The sequence below is a fragment of the Hemicordylus capensis genome, chromosome 1, assembly GCF_027244095.1.
Source record: "Hemicordylus capensis ecotype Gifberg chromosome 1, rHemCap1.1.pri, whole genome shotgun sequence".
NCBI lineage: Eukaryota > Metazoa > Chordata > Lepidosauria > Squamata > Cordylidae > Hemicordylus > Hemicordylus capensis.
The window spans coordinates 443293593-443317066 of NC_069657.1; the positions used below are offsets into that span (position 1 = coordinate 443293593).

General features: G+C 44.0%; 2 protein-coding genes across 6 annotated transcripts in view; both read right to left on the reverse strand.

The window, feature by feature from the left end:
- PPP4R3B (protein phosphatase 4 regulatory subunit 3B) overlaps positions 1 to 7014 on the reverse strand; it is a 47454-nt gene extending 40440 nt beyond the window's left edge. The window contains exons 1-3 of one of the 4 annotated variants that reach the window (XM_053246318.1): positions 6279 to 7014; positions 4277 to 4332; positions 50 to 148 (exon numbers count right to left, since the gene is read on the reverse strand). In XM_053246318.1, coding sequence (XP_053102293.1) covers positions 50 to 148; positions 4277 to 4332; positions 6279 to 6420 — 297 coding nt within the window. In that variant the 5' untranslated portion in view covers positions 6421 to 7014. The remainder of the gene's footprint in view (positions 1 to 49; positions 149 to 4276; positions 4333 to 6278) is intronic. The other 3 variants (XM_053246314.1, XM_053246293.1, XM_053246303.1) reach the window with 3 other exon arrangements.
- Positions 7015 to 14877: 7863 nt separating this feature from the next.
- Positions 14878 to 23474, reverse strand: part of PNPT1 (polyribonucleotide nucleotidyltransferase 1) — a 58359-nt gene continuing 49762 nt past the window's right edge. For both annotated transcript variants that reach the window (XM_053246382.1, XM_053246391.1), the window contains exons 26-28: positions 22512 to 22590; positions 21819 to 21866; positions 14878 to 17964 (exon numbers count right to left, since the gene is read on the reverse strand). In XM_053246382.1, coding sequence (XP_053102357.1) covers positions 17809 to 17964; positions 21819 to 21866; positions 22512 to 22590 — 283 coding nt within the window. In that variant the 3' untranslated portion in view covers positions 14878 to 17808. The remainder of the gene's footprint in view (positions 17965 to 21818; positions 21867 to 22511; positions 22591 to 23474) is intronic.

Sequence of the window (23474 nt, forward strand, 5' to 3'; positions counted from 1 at the left end):
ATCTGATCAGAACTGAAAAGCAGTAGGAGTTTTAACACATTACTCTTACCTGACAAATTTTTTCCCAAATCTCATCACAGCCAGCTTTTTCTTGAAAACTCAGGGCTAAATCATAATTCTCTGCTTCTGACCAAACAATCAAAGTATCCTATTTAAAATGAAAGACAATACTTATTATTTGATTACAGGTACAACAGTGACGTATGATCAGGTTTACATGTCCAACAAAGCAATTCCTACTGTTTTTTATTATTTATTTGATTTCAATACCGCCCTTCCAAAAATGGCTCAGGGCGGTTTACACAGAGAAATAACAAACAAATAAGATGGATCCCTGTCTCCAAAGGGCTCACAATCTAAAAAGAAACATAAGATAAACACCAGCAACAGTCACTGGAGGTACTGTGCTGGGGGTGGATAGGGCCAGTTACTCTTCCCCTGTTATGTTGAACTTGGGGGGAAAAACCTAGAAGGAAGGTACTGTTAGCTTCTGAGAGAAACCACTCTCCTCACATGCCCTTTAATTCATGACTAACAATCCATTAATCAGCAATATTAAACCTCCAATTTCCCATATCCTGACGACAATATTAAACAGAAAAGAATATACACCAATATCTGGGATTCTAACAGTCATAAAGCCAGGAAAGACCATGCGGCAGGAGTAGCCAGATCCACTGCTGACACTGGTGAGGGGGGATGGTAAAGTCATCAAGGTCCCTCCTGAGCAGTGACTATCCAGAAATCCCTCACTCTAGGTTTTAGAATTGTTTGTATTATCATTTTGACTTGTATGCAGCTTTTGGCAGTTGTCTGGAAGAGCAGTTTAAACATCTAAATATAAAACAAAATCACTTAAATGTGCTTTTTCTGTAGGTTGCTCAATGTGTGTAATCCACAATGATTATAATTTACCTTTTAAAAAGAGATTTTTTTAAAGGTACGCTGTATCTGCACTTTTATTCAATGTAATTGAACATGGTCCATTGGCAGTTAAAATATGTTAAGCAGTAGCCACTGGAGACAGGAAATGGTTCAATCTTGCAAATTCCATCCAATTCTCTTTAGGTTATGTGTCTGCACAAAAGGCCAAACAGTGGCTAGCATGCAGAGATAGGTGTTTACCATGTTAATTAGTGTACAAGTATTGAAGAGTTTGTATGTTATCCCATTTAATTAGCTCCTGACATCCAAAACATTTTTTAACACATAATTTTAGCATGTTTAGCACCAGAAAGCAAGGCTATAAGAAGCCAGAACCTTAACTACTCCCTTACTAAAACAGCATTTACCCCAAGCCATGACAGAAACATATTACAGGGTAGATGGGCTAGCCATACACGATTCACAAATTCATTGTATATTCTTGATGCTTTTTTGTTTACAGAATCTGGATAGCTCAGAAGAGGTAAAACGGTAACCTTTTCCCTGCCTTCCAAGAGCAAAGAACAATGACTCTAATTCATATTAGTGATCGTGACAATGCTCAAGATAAGTCTAATATTAGAGACAAATAAATCATGACTGCCACCTTGGAAAGATCAACCTGAAGAAAAACAAATGACCTATCACATGCTTATGCATTCTCCCTAGATCTCTTCAAAATAAAAGACAGCCACCACAGCCACAACTTCCATTTAAAACTACTGCTTGTATTACTCCAGGAAATATAGGTTTACATAAGCCCAAATTTTAAAATGGCTAAATAATGTCTGTAGCGTTTGAGTTAGCAAGTCTATATATATTATAGTTATTATTCCTTTATCAAGAACGTCACCCTGATTTATGTCCATTCATCACATGCTCAAACCCCAGCTCTGATTATTTGGGCATAAGTTGGTAAGACTCCTTTCCAAAATGCTGCTTATAATAATGAAACATAAACCAACACGCTCAGGATACTTCTTTTGATGTCAAACAATATGGGACACCACTGAGATGGGAGCTAAGTCGGCTTGCTGTCTCTGAGAATCAAGTCGACTTTTATCTATTTGGCGCGATCACTGGTCACGTGAGAATGTGACAGATGCCTTTACCCCTTCTTCCTTAGAAGTGCTCCTAATGGCTTAAAAAAATAGAGGCAAACAGGAGGCAGCACACATACAATGCTAATACTACATCATATATGCAGATGTAAAAAGTCTAATGATAGAATTAAATACACTGGAAAGGGGCAGTAGCTCTTTACTACAGTAAATATAATCTGCAAATTTACTACCCCAAACTAGTTGTTGTTCTTCACTTATTAAGATATCAACACCAGAGTTCAAATATATTTCTCACTATCTAATCTTGAAAAGGACACATGAATGCAACCAATGAATTTTTGAGTTTGTGCTCGAGCCTCGTTAAATCTATTTATAGACAAGATTTACTTATTTCAGCCCTGATCCTCCATTCTGTTCTATGCAAGGCAGTGCACTGTGCCAGCAGAGTTCTAAGGAAGTCAGTGGAATTCCCCAAACACAGAGAAGCAAGCTTGTCTTCTAATAATCCAACTGCAACTTTGGGAACCGTGTATTTTTCAAATGATGGTCTTCAGTAAGTGTTTTCCATAACACAGATATGGCTTGTAAATCTTTAGTTACACCATTTCTTTCCAAACTTCCCCTATTTCATATCGCAATACTTGCTGTTCAACCTCTTTCTATCAGCTTCCTGAGAACACAAGGACAGAGACCTTAATTCCTGAAACATCTACACAAACTAGTTTGGAAGACACCCTCTTCTAACCTTCCTTCATTAAGAGACTGATTTGGTAGTGATAACAGTGGCCTAGGTGAGATGTCCGTTAAAGAAGTCAGGACATACATCTGACACCCATTTAAGTATCATAACATACTTTTTATCCCCAAACTGTTCATTCTTAAGAATGTTACTGTGGTTAATAAGGCCCTTACCTACCATTCTGAATGTGCCTCCATCCACCAGAGAGGACTATTATTTTTACTCCAGGAATCAACTCTATGGCAGTAGCTTCCATAAGATAGAGCATGATCAGTAACAGTTTGCAAGGAATTCTGCAAACTCAAGAAGAAGGGAGAATTCTGCAATAATCCCCCCCCCACCTAACATTACTTTACTAAAGTTGATTCACTATGTCAGGGGAAAGGTATTTAAGAAGCACCAAAGATTGCATCAGTCATTCCAACACTATAGAGCTCACTCAGATAAATCTGTAACTTAGCTGTTCAGGTTCTTCCATAGTCTCCTTCATTTCTGTAATAAGGAAGTGACTGAATTTTGCACTCAAGCAAGCTATATATCTTCTGTCTTTAAAGAGAAACACACACACACAAGCTATTTCTTACTTTGCATCCACTGGACAAGTGAATGGAAAAGAAGCAAATTAAGCTGTTTAACCTGAATTGTATTGTTTACACATATACACCCTTGAGGCTACTTTCACAAGATAAAAGACCATCATAACTTTAGCTTCTATTCTGCTCAGATACTCCAGTACAGGACTGAGTAGTAAACATTACTAAGATGAAAAGGCAATTGTGAATTGAAAGAATGACAAAGCAATATTAAGTCAGGCTTGCATAACCTGTGACCCACCAAAGCAGATATAACACATGTATTGTGGCCTGATGGGTGCTTGGCAACAACTGCTACCTCCCCACACCCCATTTTTGCAGTACCACGCAGGCAGCAAAAAGAGTTTTTTCAAGCATGGCTGGTGAGCCACATCCAGTGTGGAGTAACACAAGTGATACAGACCTACATTAAATGAACACACAGAGCACACACACTTGCTAAAAGTTATTGCTAAAAGGAAGAACACATGCTAATATATTTTTTTAATTGGGCAATGACAGTATTTTATCCCTTTGCTTTAGCACTTCTGCTTTGCCTTTTTTTTTTTAAAGTTCTATACCATCCAATCAAAATACAAGATTACTCAGTTACCCAGGCTGGCTAACTCTTCTTGTATGCAAAATGTATACATCACAGGCCAGTTAACTCTCACTATGCTGGATAATGCCAGACCATATCCAGGTTCTCCTCCTCCTATCAGTGGTAAACATACAATTAATACATGATATACCTTTCCATCCTAAACTGAATACATACCTATACTTTGCTTTGTATTTAAACCTACAGGACCAGAAAACTTAAAAAGCATAACTAATGCTTATTTGAAAATTCTTAACATGCTCTAATATAAAAGCCAAAGCTGGTTAATGCATCCTGCCACTTTTGTAGAAAATGGCAACTTTTGTTGTATAACAAAAGATATACAGCAAAAAAATATTATAATAATAATACATGCCTGCTGCTTTTGATATGCAGTGTTTGGATTTATCTTCGATTCCAACAACAGCGAACCTGAAAAGAGGACAACAATTGCAATTATAAACCTTAGCAAAATGCACCTTTATAATAACAAGATATGCCCTAAGTAAGGGTCAAGAAACATTGGCTCAGTTAACCAGCCAAAATATTTTACTCGTCAGATGATTCCTCAAGCTATGTCGGCACATTACTCATCAGGACTCTTCATTCGTCATGCATCATTTTTCACTTGTCACAAAGAAACAGACTAGTGAATTTCCTGAGCCCTGGCCCCAAGTAATATTTGTTTCAGACTACCACCTTACATTCTAAAAAATTCCATAAAAGCAGTGATCAAGGCAGGAGAAACAGAACCAAACCAAGTTTTATAAAAGTTTATCCACTTTTTTCTCCAATCTCATCCCAAAAATCTGACAACTGCAAGCTGTCTAAAATAAAATATATCAGTTTACCTTCTCTAAAGAATGGCCCTTATGAATTAAATATTCTTATCTTATTCTGGTAGCTAACATACATTCATGTTGTGATACATTTAGAACAGTAAACTCTACAACCCTTAACTCTGTATTATGTGTGTGTCTCTAAGCAGTCATGTATCATGGCAACCACTCTCGAGTAACCTTTTCCAGCCCTCGCAAGGTTTATTTAGCACGTTAACACCTGTTTGTTAGCAACGTTCCCAATATATTTTCTTCTTCTAAAAACAGCTTTCTTGATCTCTAAAGAAAATAACCTGTCACAGTAAGTTTAAACTTGTTTTTAAAATGCAACTGAAAAACATTCAGTTAAAAAAGAGAAAAAAGAGCCTTCTTCATCAACACAAAAAACACTGCACATAAACATTTTCCTCCCTTCTCTTGCTACTGAGAGGCTACCAACATTTAGTCACTATAGACAATTTTAAGGCAGTGCTTGGGTTACTTAAAATTCACAGTTCTCAAGTCACTTACTTTGAAATAAGTGTGTTGAAATCAAGATTGCTTAGAACTAACAGGCAGAGACTAAGATCAAAGACTTGAGGAATTAGTTCACAAAGCTTGAGAGAGTTCCTTGTTCTTTAGATGTCAACCAGAATAAGGGATGTGGAAGCCTGAAAGGTGGGGGGGAGATCTCATTCCCCATGGTAGGCACCAGTTTCTCACAAGAAAAGCAAGGAAACTGTCAAATGCCAGGGAATTAAGAAGTCTACCAAATTAAAAGAATATCTTAAGTTTGGAGCGTTTCAAAAAAAGGTCCTCTTGAGATAAACAACTTTCTAGAAGTACAGGAAGAGAACTTATGACTGGGCAGGATGGAAGAGAAAAAGTTAGTATTATCTGTGAGGAAAAAGTTTGGGGGTGGGGTGTTGCAGTCCATAGCCCTCTGCCTGGTCATCCAGGGTGAGTAAGACTCGCCTGCAGGTGACAAAGCAGGGAAGCTTCCCAAAAGTCAGTTCCTCCCCCCCCCCGCATTAGATCCACCGCCCCCACCTTTTAAAGCCACACACTAATGCAGACATGTGGGCAGGTGAGGGAGTAACTTTTGAGGGCCTATATTTGTAAGCCACGGTGCTGGAAGCCAAGTGGGCTCTCGGGATCATTTAAAGGAAAGTAAATCTGACAGCCACGAATTTTTTTTTGGGGGGGGGGAGAATAATCAATGTTGGCGGGGGGAGACAAAAAGGACTGAGAGTCTTGGGGAGGGAAAAGGGCCAAGGAGGACTTTAGTCCCGAGACTTTTTTGGGGGGCGAAGGGAGAAAGAATGCGAACAGGGGTGGGCATGGTGGGGGGGGGGAGGCGCCTGCCCCCTAAGCAGGCAGCACCGGGCTGGGGCTGTCGCAGGGGGCTGAATGGAAGAGGCGGCGGGGGCGGGCGAGAAGACCCGACAGACTCGGCCACCTCTCCTCTCCCCCGCCTATTGTCCCCGCCGCCACCGCCGCCAGCCCGGTCGGCCAGGCCCAGCCAGCCAGCCTCCGTCCCCTCCTCCTGCTTCTCCTCACCGTCCGACTCGGCCCGCACCAGCAGCGACATCCCCTTGAGCCGCTCCACGTAGGTGGAGGAGACGTGCCCGGTGCCCCTGTCGTCCCATTGCCGCTCCTCGTTGAGCGTGTAGACCTTCACCCGCCGCCGGGTGTCCGACATGGTGGGGGCCCGGCCCCGCCGGGTGAGGGTCGAGGGAACTCCGCTCAGGAGGCCTTGCGCCGGCCGCTCCTCATGGCGCCCGGGCCCGCCGTCGCCGTCTTCGCCCCTGTCCCCTGCGCCGGACCCGCAGCAGCTGCAGCGGAAGCCACTACCACCACCGCGGAGCGGCCGCCATCTTGTTACCCGACTCCTGTCCCGTCCCTGCCTTTCTCTTCCTCTCAGCGGTGGGGGAAGGAGGGGGCGGAAGAAGGCCTGCTGCCGCACGGGCTCCACCAGCAGGGGCTACGGCGGCCGAGAGGAGAGGCGGCGCGCGGCAGCCCGCCAGAGCGCGAAGCGGAGAGCGTGCGCGTGCGCGCTCGCTGTTTCCCCCCCTGCGGAACGCGGGAAAAGCAGCGTCTCTCTCGTCAGCCTCCCCGGTTTCTTTTGAGGAGCCCCCCCTTCCCTGGGTATCCAGCTGCTGCTGCTGCGGCCCTCCAGCGGTTACTGCCGGCCTGTGGCCGCTCCCATCATCCTCCCCGCTCACAGTGGCCACTGGCCAGCAGCCAGGGATGATGGGAGCTGTAGGCCAACAGCGGCTGGAAGGTTGCCGTTCGACACGCGCGCTGGCCAGCCTGGCTCTCCGGTAGCTGGACTACAGCCCCCATCACCCCCGTCGGAAATTTTGTTGCGGCTGGGGGTGATGGGAGTTGTAGGCCAATCACTGAAGAGCCTAAGGTTGGCCACGCACCACGCCACCCTCTGTTTACATGCATACACACTTTAAGCATTTCTACATGTACATTTTGCTAAAACTGTGAGCCCTTTGAGGACAGGGGCTATTTTCTTATTTTTCTTGTATATACCACTGGGAATTGTGCTGAAAAGCAAGTTATAGATTTATGTATTCATAAAAAACATATACATACATATTATAAACACACTATCTATACAAACACATACAACACACACACATATACTGTAGTTTGGTTTTCTTCAGGAATAGCAATGGTCCTTAGCTCCACCCCTGCAACATTTCCCCCTAACACACCTCCCCTTCCTCAAATTAGGGACATAGCTAGAGGAAAGGGGGCCCATGTTCACCCCTCTCTCCAGCAGCCCTTCGGAGTGAGGGAGATAATGAAGAAAATAGGGAGGGATGGAGAACCTAGGTTCTTTGAACCCATCTGCTCAATTATAACTAGACTTCTGGGGCTATGGGTCTGAGGTTTCTAGGCAATTATGTTCTTGATGATGTAAGCCCTCCTTTCTCCTTCCTTACCTACTGGATGTGAGTAAGTGGAGGGATCTACTCTCTCAAGAGTGGGTGGGGTGGGAGGGATTGAAAGTAAGGCTCATGCTCAGTCTGTATTTTCACTTCCCACACTGCATGTCTGAGACAAAACTTTGTAATATGGTTCTGGAGTGGGGTGGCATTACTTAGTTTCTTATAATAGCTCAAACATTAGTTAGCTCAACCCCTGCTAACTGGGCAAAGAGGCACCTTTTACTGTGGTGATTCTCTTTATTTAGCAGGGGGAGAGCAACTGGCCCTATCCACCCCAAGCACAGTACTTCCAGTGACTGTTGCTGGTGTCTATCTTATGTTTCGTTTTAGAATGTGAGCCCTTTGGGGACAGGGAGCCATCTTATTTATTTATTATTTCTCTGTGTAAACTGCCCTGAGCTATTTTTGGAAGGGCGGTATAGAAATCAAAATAATAATAATACAAAAAGCAGCTTTACTGGGAACAGCCTATATTTTGCGACGATATCTATAATAACCAACAGTATTGATAATAAAATTCAGCCATCCCAGGTCCTTGGGAAGGACTCGATGTCTGGATTGACAAACCAGTCAATAAAAACTGTCTGACTGTGTAAACAAGAGAGAGAGATGATGATGATGATGATGATGAGAAGAAGACAACAAAGACCAGCTGCTGATTGACAAAATGATTTTAGAACATTGCAAGAGAAGAAAAACAAATCTAAGTGTTGCATGGATTGACTACAAGAAAGCCTTTGATTCATTGCCTCACACATGGATACTAAAATGTTTAGAAACAACTGGTGTCAGCAAAAACATTCAGATATTTATAAAAAAAGCAATGAGCATGTGGAGTACACAGTTAACAATCAATGGCGAGACACTTGGACAGGTTAGCATTAGAAGAGGCATTTTCCAAGGGGACTCACTATCCCCTCTGTTGTTTGTAATCGCCATGACCCCACTTTCACAAATACTAAACAAAACAGGCCTTGGATACCAAGCATCTAAAACATCCAGTAAAATCAACCATCTGCTGTGCATGGACGATCTGAAGTTGTATGGAAAGTCCCAGTCAGAAATCGAATCACTGCTAAACACTGTCCGTATATTCAGTAGCGATATAGCAATGGAGTTTGGACTAGACAAGTGTGCTGCATTAGTAATGAACAGAGGGAAAATAAGAAAAACAGAAGGAATAGAACTGCCCAATGGAAGCAAGATCAAGAACCTGGAAGAGAAAGAACATTACAAACACTTGGGCATTCTCCAGGCTGATAACATCGCACACACTGAAGTTAAAAGAAAAATTGGAAGTGAATACATCAGGAGAGTTAGAAAAATCCTCAAGTCCAAACTCAATGGCGGGAACACCATACAAGCCATAAACACCTGAGCTATACCTGTTATCAGATACACTGCAGGAATAATAGACTGGACCCAGGCAGAGCTAGAGATGCTAGATCGTAAGACCAGGAAAATCATGACCATCAATCATGCTCTGCACCCCCGCAGTGATGTAGATAGGCTATACCTCCTTTGCAGCTCAGGTGGAAGAGGAATGCTGCAAGTCCATCAAACAGTAGAGGAGGAGAAAAGAGGCCTTGAATAATATATCAAGGACAGTGAAGAAGATGCATTTCAAATGGTCAATAATGCAAAACTATTCAACACCAATGAAAGAAAGCACGCCTACAAGAAATAACAAGTCAAGAACCGAGCAGAACAATGGAAAAAGAATCCCCTGCATGGTCAATATTTGCACAATATAAGTGGAAAATCAGACATCACCAAGACCTGGCAATGGCTTAAGAGTGGCAACTTGAAGAAAGAAACAGAGGGTTTAATACTAGCTGCGCAAGAACAGGCACTAAGAACAAATGCAATAAGAGCAAAAGTAGAAAAGTCAACAACAAACAGCAAGTGCCGCCTTTGTAAAGAATCAGATGAAACAGTGGACCACCTAATCAGCTGTTGTAAAAAGATCGCACAGACTGACTACAAAGGCATGACAAGGTGGCAGGGATGATACACTGGAACATCTGCAAAAAATACAAGCTACCTGTAGAAATTGGTGGGACCATAAAATTGGTGGGACCATAAAATTGAAAAAGTGGTAGAAAATGAAGATGTAAAAATATTATGGGACTTCCGACTACAAACAGACAAACATCTGCCACACAATACACCAGATATAACTGTAGTCGAGAAGAAAGAAAAAGTTAAAATAATCGACATAGCAATACCAGGGGATAGCAGAATAGAAGAGCAAGAAATAGAAAAAATAACAAAATACAAAGATCTACAAATGGAAATTGAAAGGCCGTGGCAGAAAAAGACCAAAATAATCCCAGTGGTAATTGGCGCCCTGGGTGCAGTTCCAAAAGACCTTGAAGAGCACCTCAATACCATAGGGGTCACAGAAATCACCATCAGCCAATTACAAAAAGCAGCTTTACTGGGAACAGCCTATATTCTGCGACGATATCTATAACAACTGACAATAAAATTCAGCCATCCCAGGTCCTTGACTCGATGTCTGGATAAAACAAACCAGTCGATAACACCTGTCTGACTGTGTAAACAAGAAATAATTTTTTAAAAAATCACCTCCAATGGCTGGCACACCTGCACATTTCCAGGTTAAAACTAAAGCAACCACCAATGTGGAGCCTTAGGGCAGATTTAAGATCAATTTATTGCAGCATAAGGCTTTTAGAGACAGAGCCCATTTTCCCAGCCACCAAAGTAACTGGCATCTGAAAAGGTCAACTAGTTTACAAAAACTGATGTCACAAGAAATGAGTTGGTCCTTGTGTTTACTGCAAGCCTAACCCAGCTCAGATCAACTATCTTTTAACATTAGGAACACTGAGCTACCTTGCCTTCAGTATCTATTAGACAGACATGGGTTTAAGTTACCCATACACAAAGGACAGATGGGTTTTTGTGTATAGTATGAGTTTAATGCCTGTTGCTGAAATGTTGAGGAATTCCCCAAAGGAACAAGTGAACCGTAGATGGGTGGGGTGATACGAATGGTTAGAAATGCCTAATCTGTCCTCACAGGACTACAGTTCTTGGAGTTTTCTGGGGAGAAGAAAGCATCGTTAAATCAGTTTGCTCATATAACACTAGAACCAGGGGTCATCCCATGAAATTGATTGCCGGGAAATTTAGGACCGCAAACGGAAGTATTTTTTCACACAACGCATAATCAACTTGTGGAATTCTCTGCCACAAGATGTGGTGACAGCCAACAACCTGGGTGGCTTTAAGAGGGGCTTGGATAACTTCATGGTGAAGAGGCCTATCAACGGCTACTAGTCGGAGGACCACCTCCAGCCTCAAAGGCAGGATGCCTCTGAGTACCAGTTGCAGGGGAGTTACAGCAGGAGAGAAGGCATGCCCTCAACTCCTGCAGTAGGCTTCCAGCAGCATCTGGTGGGCCACTGTGTTAAACAGGATGCTGGACTAGATGGGCCTTGGGCCTGATCCAGCAGGGCTGTTCTTATGAAGATTTTATTAGATTTATATGCCACTTTTCCAAGGGGTGCTCAAGGTGATGCAGTAATATGCCTTACCTCCATATTCGGCACAATCTACTCCATCAACCTCACATACATAATTATTTACATATTCTTCCTCTATACACTCCTTACATCCCTAAAGATCCAACATGCACAGTACTTGAGCTAGATCAGCCATTACGTTGTGCGTAATAGGTTCCTTATGGGAACTGTCTCATTGCCTGAAAATTTTGTGAACTTAATATCACAAATGTAACATCATCAGATCACTCATCACATTTGCAAAGTACATTTTGGGGTGTCTGATCAGGTTTTCATAGAGGGAAAAAGGCAATTCAATAACATTGGTGCCAGAAAAAAAATTCCAATTATTGATTCTCTTAAATCCACAGCACCTTAGGCAACCACAAGTACCGGATACACCATAGTCCTGAAACACACTAGCATCATTTTACAATCCAGTATTTCACCATATTAAACGAGTACAATCAGGACTGGCCCAAGGGTGTGTGTGAGAGTATTTTTAATTGCTTTAAGAAAAACTCCCCACCCCCAACACTCCTTATGTTAAGCAGCATATCAATAGCACCTGAAATAGACCAGGATACTATGCTCATTTTTAATATCAGTCACTTCTTTCTCTTTGCAAGGCTGTCTATGCCCTGGGCAGCCAATGGAGATCAAAATGATATTTTCTGTAGAAATGCAGGTGATATTAGCCAGACAAACTATCACTGCTACTTTATTAGTAGTTCTATTACAGTTCTATTCCGTGCTCAGAGCAGCATATGTGGAATATCCCCTTTTATCCCACTAAACTCTTCTGTGTGCCTTCTCTAAAGTCTGGGCAGCATCTCTCTCCAAGACACCTGGTACCCAGGCACTGGTCTAGTTTGCCTGAATGCATTAACTGCAATTACCAAGTTCACTAGAAACTCACACCACAAAGGATTGTCAAAGACAACACTTCCATCCTGACCCTAAGCAAGTGTACATGGAAGTCAGTTCAATCATCTTCCATTGCAACTACTAATAAAACATTTACCACAGCAGGGGAAAAAATTCTCAATATCTGACACAGCTCTCAGAATCAACACCTTAAGTAATGATAATAGTAAATCCTAGCAAGCTTTGCATATAGGAAAACACTACTTGGACAGCAACATTTGTATTCTCTTACCAAGACTATTAATGCACAATGTAATATCACCATTATTAAAAGTGCCATAATTTTTTGTATTATTCACAGTGTTAGAAAGCCTAATTACATATGCAACTATTCAGAATTTGTTAATTTCATCTCAACACCTTTTTAGTTCCCCCAGGGTGTTTAACACAAGGTCCTAGGATGAAAAACTTGTCCTAACTTAAAACTAGGATAGCTAAGGACTATGCTGAGACCCACCACCTTTGTTTAAACCCGATGTACCTTCAGAGGGTGCCACCTAATGGTGCAGCGGGGAAGTAACTTGCCTAGGGAGCAAGAGGTTGCTGGTTCAAATTTCCACTGGTATGTTTCCCAGACTATGGGTAACACCTATATTGGGCAACAGCGATTTTGGAAGATGCTGAAAGGCATAATCTCATGTTGCACGGGAGGAGGCAATGGTAAACCCCTCCTGTACTCTACCAAAGAAAACCACAGGGTTCTGTGGTCTCCAGGAGTCAAAACTAATTACACGGCACAGTTTTACTTTACCTTTAGAGGACAGATCTGCATATCGAAACATGCAAATCAAGTGTGAGACATCACCTAATTAAAAGCTTAGCTGCAGGCTTCAAACACAAGCCCCAACAGAGAGGTCTTGCATCACTTAGGAAAGAGACTCCAGTTTGAGCAGGTCTCCAGTTTCTGAGAATCTGCATGCTCCTTGCTGCCTGAACATCATGCGTAGATGTAGTAATTAAGAAGTCATTCTCAGAAGATCTGAAGCACTCCCCTGATTCTTAGAATTCCCTAGTGTTATATGCTTACACTAGCCTTGCTCAAGCACCAGTAGTGCACTTATTTCATCTATGCAGCATGGACATGCGTGGGAAGTTAGCTTCCATGCAAGAGAAAGGCTGTGCCTATTCGCTGCTTTACAGTTTTTAAAGCTGTGCAATTTGGCAGGCTGAATGCACATTCTTCAAATTAATAATATTACAAAGTAAAAGGTTCTCAAAATGGCAGGTGATTGTTAGGAACATAGGAAGCTGCCATACACTGAGTCAGACCACTGGTCCATCTAGCTCAGTATTGTCTTCACAGACTGGCAACGGCTTTTCCAAGGTTGCAGGCCGGAATCTCTCGCAGCCCTATCTTGGAGAAGCCAGAGGGGGAACTTGGAACCTTCTGCTCTTCCTAGAGCGGCTCCATACTGTGGGGAATATCTTCAGTGCTCATTGTTGCAGGGTGAGGGGTAAAAGGGACAATTATTTTGGCACTTGAGCAGGGGTGTAGCTAGGGGAGAGGGGGCCCGCGTCCATCCCTCTCTCTGGCGGCCTGCCAGAGTGAGGGAGATAATGAAAATAGGGAGAAATGGAGCTGGAGGGCCCACAGGAGCTGGGGGCCCATGTTCTTTGAACCCTTTCGTTCAATTATAGCTACACCCATGCACTTGAGCAGTACTGCAAAGAAGCATTCTGCCCAAATGGCATGGGTGTGTTGGGGTGGAATTTTGTTGTGCATCATGATTGTTGCATGCAACCACAATCCACACAATATGGCTGCAACAGGTGTGGTAGCTGGGGAAGAGGGTTAAGTGCATAAATACTCCTTTGAAGGAAGATGGCTGGATCCTGCCCAACAGCAGTGCTTTTACTTAAAAAAAAAATCATTTTAATACAAGGACTTATAAAAACTGCAGAATGCAAGCACCTCCTTGAGAGATATTTCCTTCTGTGTGACAAAGAATAATTCTCCTAAGATGCAAGCTGTGACGTGTGCACCTATAAATTAAACTATGCTTTAAAATAATGTTTTCCTTAAATTTATGAATATATGTTTATGAATGAATTTAATAAATGCATTCAATTAATTAGTTAGGATCTCTTTAATTGGTTGCCAACTCTAGGAATAACTCAAAACTCCCATACTGGCAAATTAATGGTCTATTTAGCCCACCTTCTTACATAGTTGTGGCCCTGGGATAACCACAGAGAAGGCCCAGTCCCATGTCACCATCAAGCAAGCTGGTGGCAACTGTAACCAAGCCTCCGCATGTGATCTCAATAAGCGGTAGGGTTCATGACAAAGGCACTCTCTTAAATATCCTGGACCCAAGCTGTTAAGGCTTTAAAGATAATAACCAGCACTTGGTATTGGGGTTTTTTTGGAAACCTATTGGCAACCAGTTTTTAAAATTGGTGTTATGTGGTCTCTTTGGGAGATCCTAGAGACCTATCTGGCTGCTGCATTCTCCACCAATTGCAGTTTCTGAACTACACATAAAGGCAGCCCCATGTACAGAGCATTACAGAAGTCTAGCCTAGATTTGGTACCAACATTTGTACTATTTTGAAGTCATTTACCTCCAGAAATGGACATAATTGGCTTATCAGCTGAAGCTGACAGAAAGCACTCCTGGCCACTACCTGAGTTTGAGGAACCAAAGAGTTCTGGGTCCAGGAGAACTCCTGAACCTTTTATTTCTGGGGGAGTGCAACCCCATCCAGAACAGGCAATGAAATGGCAACAAGTACAGAGAGAATATATTTTAATAGTTTAAGTAGCAAAAATAGGACCATAAAAATCAAACACAAATGCTCACATTTACATTCTCCCAACTTATAACTTAAGTTCTTCTGATTTAGACACATCAGTCACAAGCTAACACACAGGTATAGGCTCATCAATTTAATGATATCGTATCTGCATTTTTATTTAAAGATGTAGGTCTGTATATTAGATGGTGGCCATCAAGTGTTATATCTCTATATATTTGTTCACTTTTTTCATCATGTTAGCACCAGAGACTGCATATTAGAAAAGGGCTCCCCTTCATCCCCTGGGTACCTTTCAAATTTGAAGCCAGCATGAATAGAATTCATTTCATGACTCAAATTTTCTAGTGCTGGGTAAACATTTTTCATTAAAAAAAATATTGGATCCCACTGTTTTCACAGTTCTAGATACTTAATTTTTTAAAAAAATTCTGGATTCAACAGCAATTCATCCTAAAATATTGGAGTGATCAGATTCTGCTTTTCTTTGTCTTCCCCTTTGGCACTTCACACTTCCATTGGAAAGTGCAGAGCTAAATGCAAGTTATACAGTATTTCAAAGTATTAATAGCTTTGGAGCTTAACATTTATACAAACATGGCAGCGTATTTCACACTTCTTGGAAGTTTTTGGACTATTCTATTTTTAGTATAGCTTCCAAATTGCCCTTTATATACAAGTTCCCCCACAGCTAATTATGCAAATGTTATAATATATATCCTTACATGAATAGTGTGCTTTAAAAAAAATCATAAAAAGCCATAGAGGGATGATGTTTTGTTAATTTTTTTTCTTGTGCCATTCCACGTCATCATACTTACCATCTATACATTTAATTCTCTAAGGCATACCCGTGGCTAATCCTGTATGTGGCAGCTCTCACGAGAGTTCGCAAGCAAGAGTACCTGACTGGGCAGTGGGGATTCCATATGCAGATAGTGAGGAGGAGCTTGTGATGGTTAAGGTCAGTCGGAAACTTCACAGAACATGTTCTTGATTGTAGAGGAGAGGAATCTCTATCTGTGTGTGTGTGTGTGTGTGTGTGTGTGTACACATACATACACACACGCACACACACACACCTATATCTATATCGGGCTGCGAACAGAGGGGTCATGAGGGAGGGAAGAGTCCCTTCAGGAGAAGGAGGCTGCCGTTGTGTGAATTAGATGAGGAAACAAGATCTGTTAACTCAGAGAGGGAGGGAGGGAGGGAGAGAACATGAAGGGAGGGGGTAGAAAAAGTGGGGAGGAGCGAGCGGAGGAGAAAGAGAAAAAGAAGGGAGGGAAAGAGAGACAGAAGGAAGGGTGAGGGATGGGCCCAAGCCTGTCAGCAGCCTGAGGGGAATGAGTGTGCCGCAAGAAAGAGTCCAGTCAACCACTGCTGCTGTTTGGGGCTACCGAGGCCATTAGTGGAGGGAGGGAGGCAGGCAGGCAAGGGATGGGTCCGGGCCTGTTAGTGGCCTGAGGGGAATGAGTGGCCATGGCGGTGGTGGCAGCGAGGAACGGCCCGGTCAACCACTGCTGCTCCTGTGGGGAGGAGCAGGAGTGAGGCTCGGGTAGGGAGGTCTCTGTGGATAGGAGGCTGCAGCTTGACCAATAGGTGCCAGTAACGCTGGAGCCATGCCCAAGAGAGGAGAGGGGGATGGAGTAAAGGGATGGAGGAGTGACCAAGCGAGGTGAGGGGGATGGAAGCAATGGGATGGAGGAAGAGCAGCAGGAGTGTGGCTCAGGTGAGGGTGGAGAGATCTCTGAGGTGAGGGGGGCTGTGGCAGGGAGTGAGGGAAGCAATCAAATACTAGCATGCAGATGCTCTGTGCAGGTTAAGCTAGTTTCTATTAATGTCCCAAGAGATTTACAGTAATATTTCCAGGTTCTCAAGATGCTTTTCAAAAGTCTAAAGCTTGCTGGCTTGTGTTTTAATACAACTGTTGCATTTTTCAATATATTTGTGCCAATTATTTTTCTGAACAGGAGCTGGTAGACCATAGATCTTCCCTTCCTGGTCACTTAATCCTATGGCTCATACCTAATTACCTACCTCTCTCCATCAGGTGGCAGTTCAGGGAATGGAACTGAGGGTTCCCTTGGGGTTGTTTCTCCCTGTGTGGAATGGCCAACTCAGGGTGCACTGGGAGGCAGTATTTGAAATATATTCCATTTTTAAAAATCTGTTAAAGAGTATGTTTTAAATAAAACTCCTATCTAAATACATTGATTCTGTGATCCCTCTAATTCACCCTGAGCTTCTCCAGTCTAGAGAACTGCTTAAATTCAGTTGAGAAACACTTATCACCTAAAAAATTTTTATTTGCAAATCATGCTGTGCAGCTTTTTCAGTTTTATAACATTTTCATGTGTTTCTTTATGGAAAAGATGCAGTTAACATTCTACTGAAAGAGCTTCAAACTACTGCAAAGTCAAATGTGTTTTTAGAGGCTATTTCCTGTTTCCAAGTGTATAAAAACTTACACAAGAGAAAGTGAGCTGGATTTTTGTGTGTGACTAAAACATCATTGGAAGCAAATCAGCACACTGAAGAAGAGTGGAGGGGGAGGGAGATGCTTAATGCACCTCTTGAGTAACAGAGGCAAGACATTAAGCAGACAAACTTATTTGATATAGTCTGGAAACATCGTCCATCCTTCAAGTGGTACATGATTTATAGCAGTACTGCTATGAACTTATGATTTCTGCATAGGGAAGAAGGAGACAGCCAACTTCATGGAGTTTCAGAAAAACTGAAGATCAACTGGTATCCAATAACATTTATACCAACTTTAATATGTCTATGTGGTATCCAAACCTGCCCGATGAGAGTTTGCCATTTCAAGACAGCTGTTCCAATTTTTTTCAAAGAACCACAATACTAATAAGCCCAGAAGGGCTCCTGTGTGTTCACAACACACTACGATGGCGAACTAGCAGATTCTGTAACTGCAGCTCCCACTACGATATTGTTTTTGTCACTTAGCGTCTTTACAACAGATGTAGCTGGAGACTGAAGCACTTTCCGTGAAAGCCTCATTCTGCCGTCATTTGGATCACGTCCAAAATATTTCACCTGTTGGTAGGAAGAAATTTGATTGATCTCAGTTTGAGGTAAGACGCTATGTAAGAGATATAATGTTAGAGTAAAATACAGCAAAGAATTTATTTTAGAGATCAGGGGCAGTGCTGTAACCACCAATGCACAAGGGGAGACAAATGTCCCAGGGACACTTGGGGCTGTCACAATGTCAGCCTGTCACCTCTCCCCTTTGCGCCCCCCCCTTCAGCTGGAGAACGAAATGCTTGCCAGCTGGGAACATGCGGCACAGCCCCATACCTGCTCCTAGCCATTAAACGAGGCACTGGCTGGGAAGTAGTGAAGGGCCACGCATCCTCCCTTCTCGGGGTTGGCCACGCCCCCTGCGTCGGAGTGCAATGCACACCAACACAGGGGACATGACCAGCAGTGGGAAAGTACGCTATGTGGCTCTTCAGCTCTTGCCTGATGATGCTTCATTTGCCAGCTGGGTGCTCTCTCTCCCCCTCACTCCAAGTGAGGGAGAGGAAGAAAGCACTCAGAGTGAGAGGCCTGTCAGACGCACATCGATGCAGGACGGGGGGGGGCTGTCCCTGGGCTGCAGGCATCCCCTACGCCGCTGGTTCAGGGGTACAACGTATCAAAGGTTTTGTTAATGTTCCATACATGAAGGGGACGCAGAGGTAATTTTAGAAATCAGGCACCTGAAGACTGACAAAGCCCCACTGGTGCAAGGGCTTCCCATGCCTTCTAGAAAAGAAGAAAGCCCTTATGTAGGTGGAGCTTTGTGGATATATCAAAGCACTTGGATCAGGGCCTTCTCTACACATGGAAAACGGGGATTTTTCACACTCCTCTCATCATGCTAGTTTTTTTTACATGTAGCGATTTTAAAAAAATATATTTTTCAACACGAAGGAACATTAAAGTTATGTGCACCCCCCCCATCTGCAGTTTGAAGTGGTACAGCCCAAACACAGGTTTACTATCTCAGTAAGGTGGTGACCTGAGGTGGGCAGAGAGGCCTACGGTTAAGGTAGAGGCCTCAGGAGAGGAAATTATCCAGTGCTCATTTTTCGTGTAATCCCACTTTGCCCCACTCATGCTTCAAAAAAACAAAACACTAGCACATAATACCAAGCACAATGTACCACCATAGCTCAGATACATTACAAGCCCCCATGAACTGCTAGCTGTAATGTAGGGGTAATGCTACTAAGTAACACACATTACCCAGGGGTTCTCCAACTTGGGTTTCCAAATGTTGTTGGGGACTACAACTCCCATCAAGAGCCCCTGGTGGTGCAGTGGTAAAACTGCCGCCCTGTAACCAGAAGGTTACAAGTTCGATCCTGACCAGGGGCTCAAGGTTGATTCAGCCTTCCATCCTTCTGAGGTCGGTAAAATGAGTACCCAGAATGTTGGGGGCAATATGCTAAATCATTGTAAACCGCTTAGAGAGCTCCGGCTATAGAGCGGTATATAAATGTAAGTGCTATTGCTATCATTCCATGTAGTTCAGTGGTGCATAACTCAAATACTCTGGTGGGCTGAAACCGACTGCGACTTGGCGTATGGGGGCAGAGGTAAATTATTAGGGTGCCAATTATTAAAGTAACACTTATTAATTACATCAAATTAAAATCAAGTTAATTAAAATAAATTTAAAATTTAACTTTTGAAGTTCTGGCAGGCCAAGATTAATTTTAAATTAAAATTCATTCTAATAAAATATGTAACTACAATATGTACAAAATACGTAACAATAAAATGCATTGCTCTACCTTTCCTCCTCTGCTGCCACCCAACTACCACAGGGCCATTCCCCTCAAGGTTCAGCCACCGCTAACTGTTTACCTGAGGCACGTGCTGCAACTGCTCAATCCCTCTGGTCTCACCACCCACTCATCCCTGCCACCCCCCAACTCCCACAGGCCAGCAGCAGGAGCGGTGGTGTGCTGCTGCTGTGGGGGCAGAAGCACTGCTGCTTGCACCCCCCCCCCACTCCCCGGCTCCTAAGCACAGGCCGCTTGCTTCCCTCCTGAGCCCCTCGGCTGCTTCCAGGGCCGGGAGCTTCCTGGAAATGAGGGCGTGCATGTGCCCTGAAGGAGATTCAGTCACTTTTTCAAACAGTGACACTCAACTCCGTGCAATGTCTGTTGCCTTTCGGTCTCTTTCCTGCTCCATCTCAAACCCAGATCTTTGTAACCCGCTGCCTCCCCATCCAACTTCAGGCATATGCTGAAGTAGGTTCCTATCTAACAAACCCGTGCCACAATAATTTACAATGATCACGGCATCTTGACCTCGAGACCTATTTTTCAATCCCACGATTTATCCCAGACACACAAGAAGGGAATACACCACCTCCCTACCCCATGCTATCTGGAATTAGGCCAGGAAAGGGTTCCCATAACAAAGAGTATCCAGGCGAGTTTTTGCCCCAGCATCTCTCTTCTGGAGAATGCAATGCTCAGGCCATGGTTTTATTTGAGGAGGGGGGAGTTTGTTTATTGAGTCTACTCTTCTGGGGCCCAAAGCTGGATGGAAGGGCGACCCCCCTACTCCACCCCCGATGTTTTGGTCCAGCTTCGGCACTGTACAGCTCGCCCCACAGAGGTAAATGGCGAAGTTTTCGCCACCTCGTCCTCCTCATGGCCCTCGCCGCACCTCCAGGTTGCCGTGCAGCAGCAAGGGCAGCGTGGAGATGGGTGAGGAAGCGGTTGGTGAAGGCTGGGGAGAGGCAGCTGCAGTGGTGGGTCTTTGGGGCTGTTGCTGGGCAATGGCGTTGAGGGGCAACATGAGGTAGCAATGTGGTGGGGGTAGGCAGCGCATGCCCAGCGAGTGGAGCCTGGGCTGCTGGCTCTGGATGTATTGCCTGCACACCCCTCACTTGTCCAACAGGTTGACTGTCCATTGGCGCGGTCCACCGGGCCTTGCGGGTTCTCCACCTTGGTCTCCCCGCCCATGGTGATAGGAGAGGCCAGGCAGGGGGCGTCGCTCATGCTGGGGGCTCATCCATTGTTTGGTACTGGCAGGGGCAATGCTGGAAGGGGAGGTTTCTCTCACACATCACTGTGTGCCCAACGGCCACCCCCTGGGCTTGTCCTTCTCCAATGACAGCTCTTTTTTCCTTGTCTAGCATAAGCTCTGGCGGGGATGAGTGGGTGGCAAGACCAGAGGGAGAGCAGCTGCAGCACATGCCTCAGGCAAACAATTAGCAGCAGCTGAACCAGGAAGGAAATGGCACTGCGGGCCATAAGGACTGCCTTATCCCATTAAAAAAATGGCCGACAGACTTTCAATATCTATCTATACATTTTTCCTGGGTGTGCCCAGGGAAAATGCATCCCGGCAGCCCAGCTGATTGGCTGGCGGCGCACCCAGGAGAATTGGACCGCGGAGGGAAGGCGGTAGCGGGCCGACAGCCTGGGTCCGCACCTGCCTGGAGGCGAGGACATGAGGTGGGGGTGCGGGGGAGAAGGGGCTGGCTACCTCTCTGACAAGTGGCAGCAGCGGGAGGAGCCCAGACGCAGAGGAGGATGCGGGCCGGCTGGCATGCGAATGAAGCTCTGCTGGCATGAGAAGCCCCGCGGCTTGAGGAGGCGGTGGGCAAAGCCCTGCCGGCCTGAAGAAATGGCAGGCGGGCGGAGCCGTGTCATCATGAGGAGGCGGTGGGCGGGCGAAGCCCTGCCGGCCTGAGGAGGCGGCTGCCATTGTGAGGCGGCGGTGGGCAGGCGGGTGAAGCTCCCGTCGGCTGGCCTGAGGGGGTGTGGCTGTCCGGCAGGCGAAGGCCGCCAGCTTGAGGAGGCGCGGCCAGGCGGGACCAGGTGGTGAAGAACCAGGGGCGCAGATGCTCTGTGCCCGGTCAACTAGTATAGTAGAATTACCTGGATTTCTTGACCAACTTCTAATCCCAGAGCACTAGGATGCTTAATCTAGAAGAGAATGTTCACAGTGTTACTTTGTTTTTACAGTTCGGGAATGTTTACACAGCATGACCGCAAAGTGTATACAAGAATTTGCTACAAAATCCACTTTCTAGGAATCAATTCATGTCTAAACTTCCTGTCCTCTGTTTGATTAACATGCAAATAACTGGTAAAAGGCAATCAAAGATATACGCTTCACTTAGGTCAGTACTTCCCCAAGTGCCTGTTTGTTCAGAAAACTGTGCAAAAATTGTACCATTATATATAAAGTAGATGTCCACCCTTATTGACAGCAGTGTCATACGAACTTGCTCTGCACAGAGTCAGACCATTGGTCCATCTAGCTCAGCACTGTGTACACTGAACAGCAAGAGCTCTCTGGGGGTTTAGACAGGGGACTATCCTAACTGAAGATGCTAGAGATTCAACATGGGAATTTCTGCATACATATAGCTCTACCACTGGGCTCCAGCCCCTCCCCAAAAGGTAAAGCCCCCCTGGCATAGTCCAATTGCCTATTTAGATTTATCACAGAATGCCAATTATCACAATGTTTTGTTTTATGGTTTTATTACTTATTGAGAAAAGTGTGGAGCAGCAGCAAAAGGTTAGTTTGCCACTCTTGTTCAAATTGAAGAAATACACAAATACCTTTCTTTGATCCAACTGTGAGTTGTGAAGTAAAACAGGAGTCATGTTTGGATACAATTTTACCATCACTCCAACATCTCTGCATTAAACAGATGAAATTTTTGTTATTCCAGTATGATGCAACTGGAAGGCTTACATCATACTCTCCTCCCCTTGCCCATTCCAAAACAATTTCAGCCTTTCCTCCGTTTGATTTAAGGAACTTCATATCATCCAACCGAGCATGCATTTTAATTCCTTTATTTCTTATTTTCTGATTTCTTTCAAATCCTCATCTCAACTTTGCAAGTATAATCAAAATTTCTTGCAGGTTTTTAAAATTAAGAGAAATTTTTCCTATGCATGTGAGGATCCTCTATTGTGTGTCTAACACATTTCTCTGCTGCCAAAAGAGAACACTGAAGACTCTGTGCTATTGTATGTCACAGCTACTGAACTGCAACCTTTTGCCATTAATTTTTATCTCAGTTCTCATACAGAAGATTGATGAAGCTATAATGCCAACACCTTACAAGAGGGTTAAGAAACTCTGATCAGACTGCATAACTGTACTTGCCCTCCCCTCTCATATAGAAATTCCTTGTGTTGATACCAAGGTTAATATGGTTAATGCGAAGAAGTAATGCTAAACTGTTAACCAGGATTTGAAACCAATAAAAACCTTGGTTAATAGTACAACATGGTTAACATTCATGCTGATGTTGCCCTCAACTATAATTAAAGCCAGTGGGGAAAGGATCTGGGGAAATCTGTTTGTAAGACTGGAGAGAGCATGCGATTTATTTTTTTAAAAACAGAAGCAGTTATACGATCAGGTCAGTCATGAGGTGACTGATAATATCAGAGTAAAGACAAGATCTGGGTGAATTAAGATGACCTGAGGAAAGCAAGAAGGAGGGAACTGGAATTTCCTGGTGCAGGCTGGAAGCTGCATGAATTTTGTGTTGCCTGAAGCCATCAACG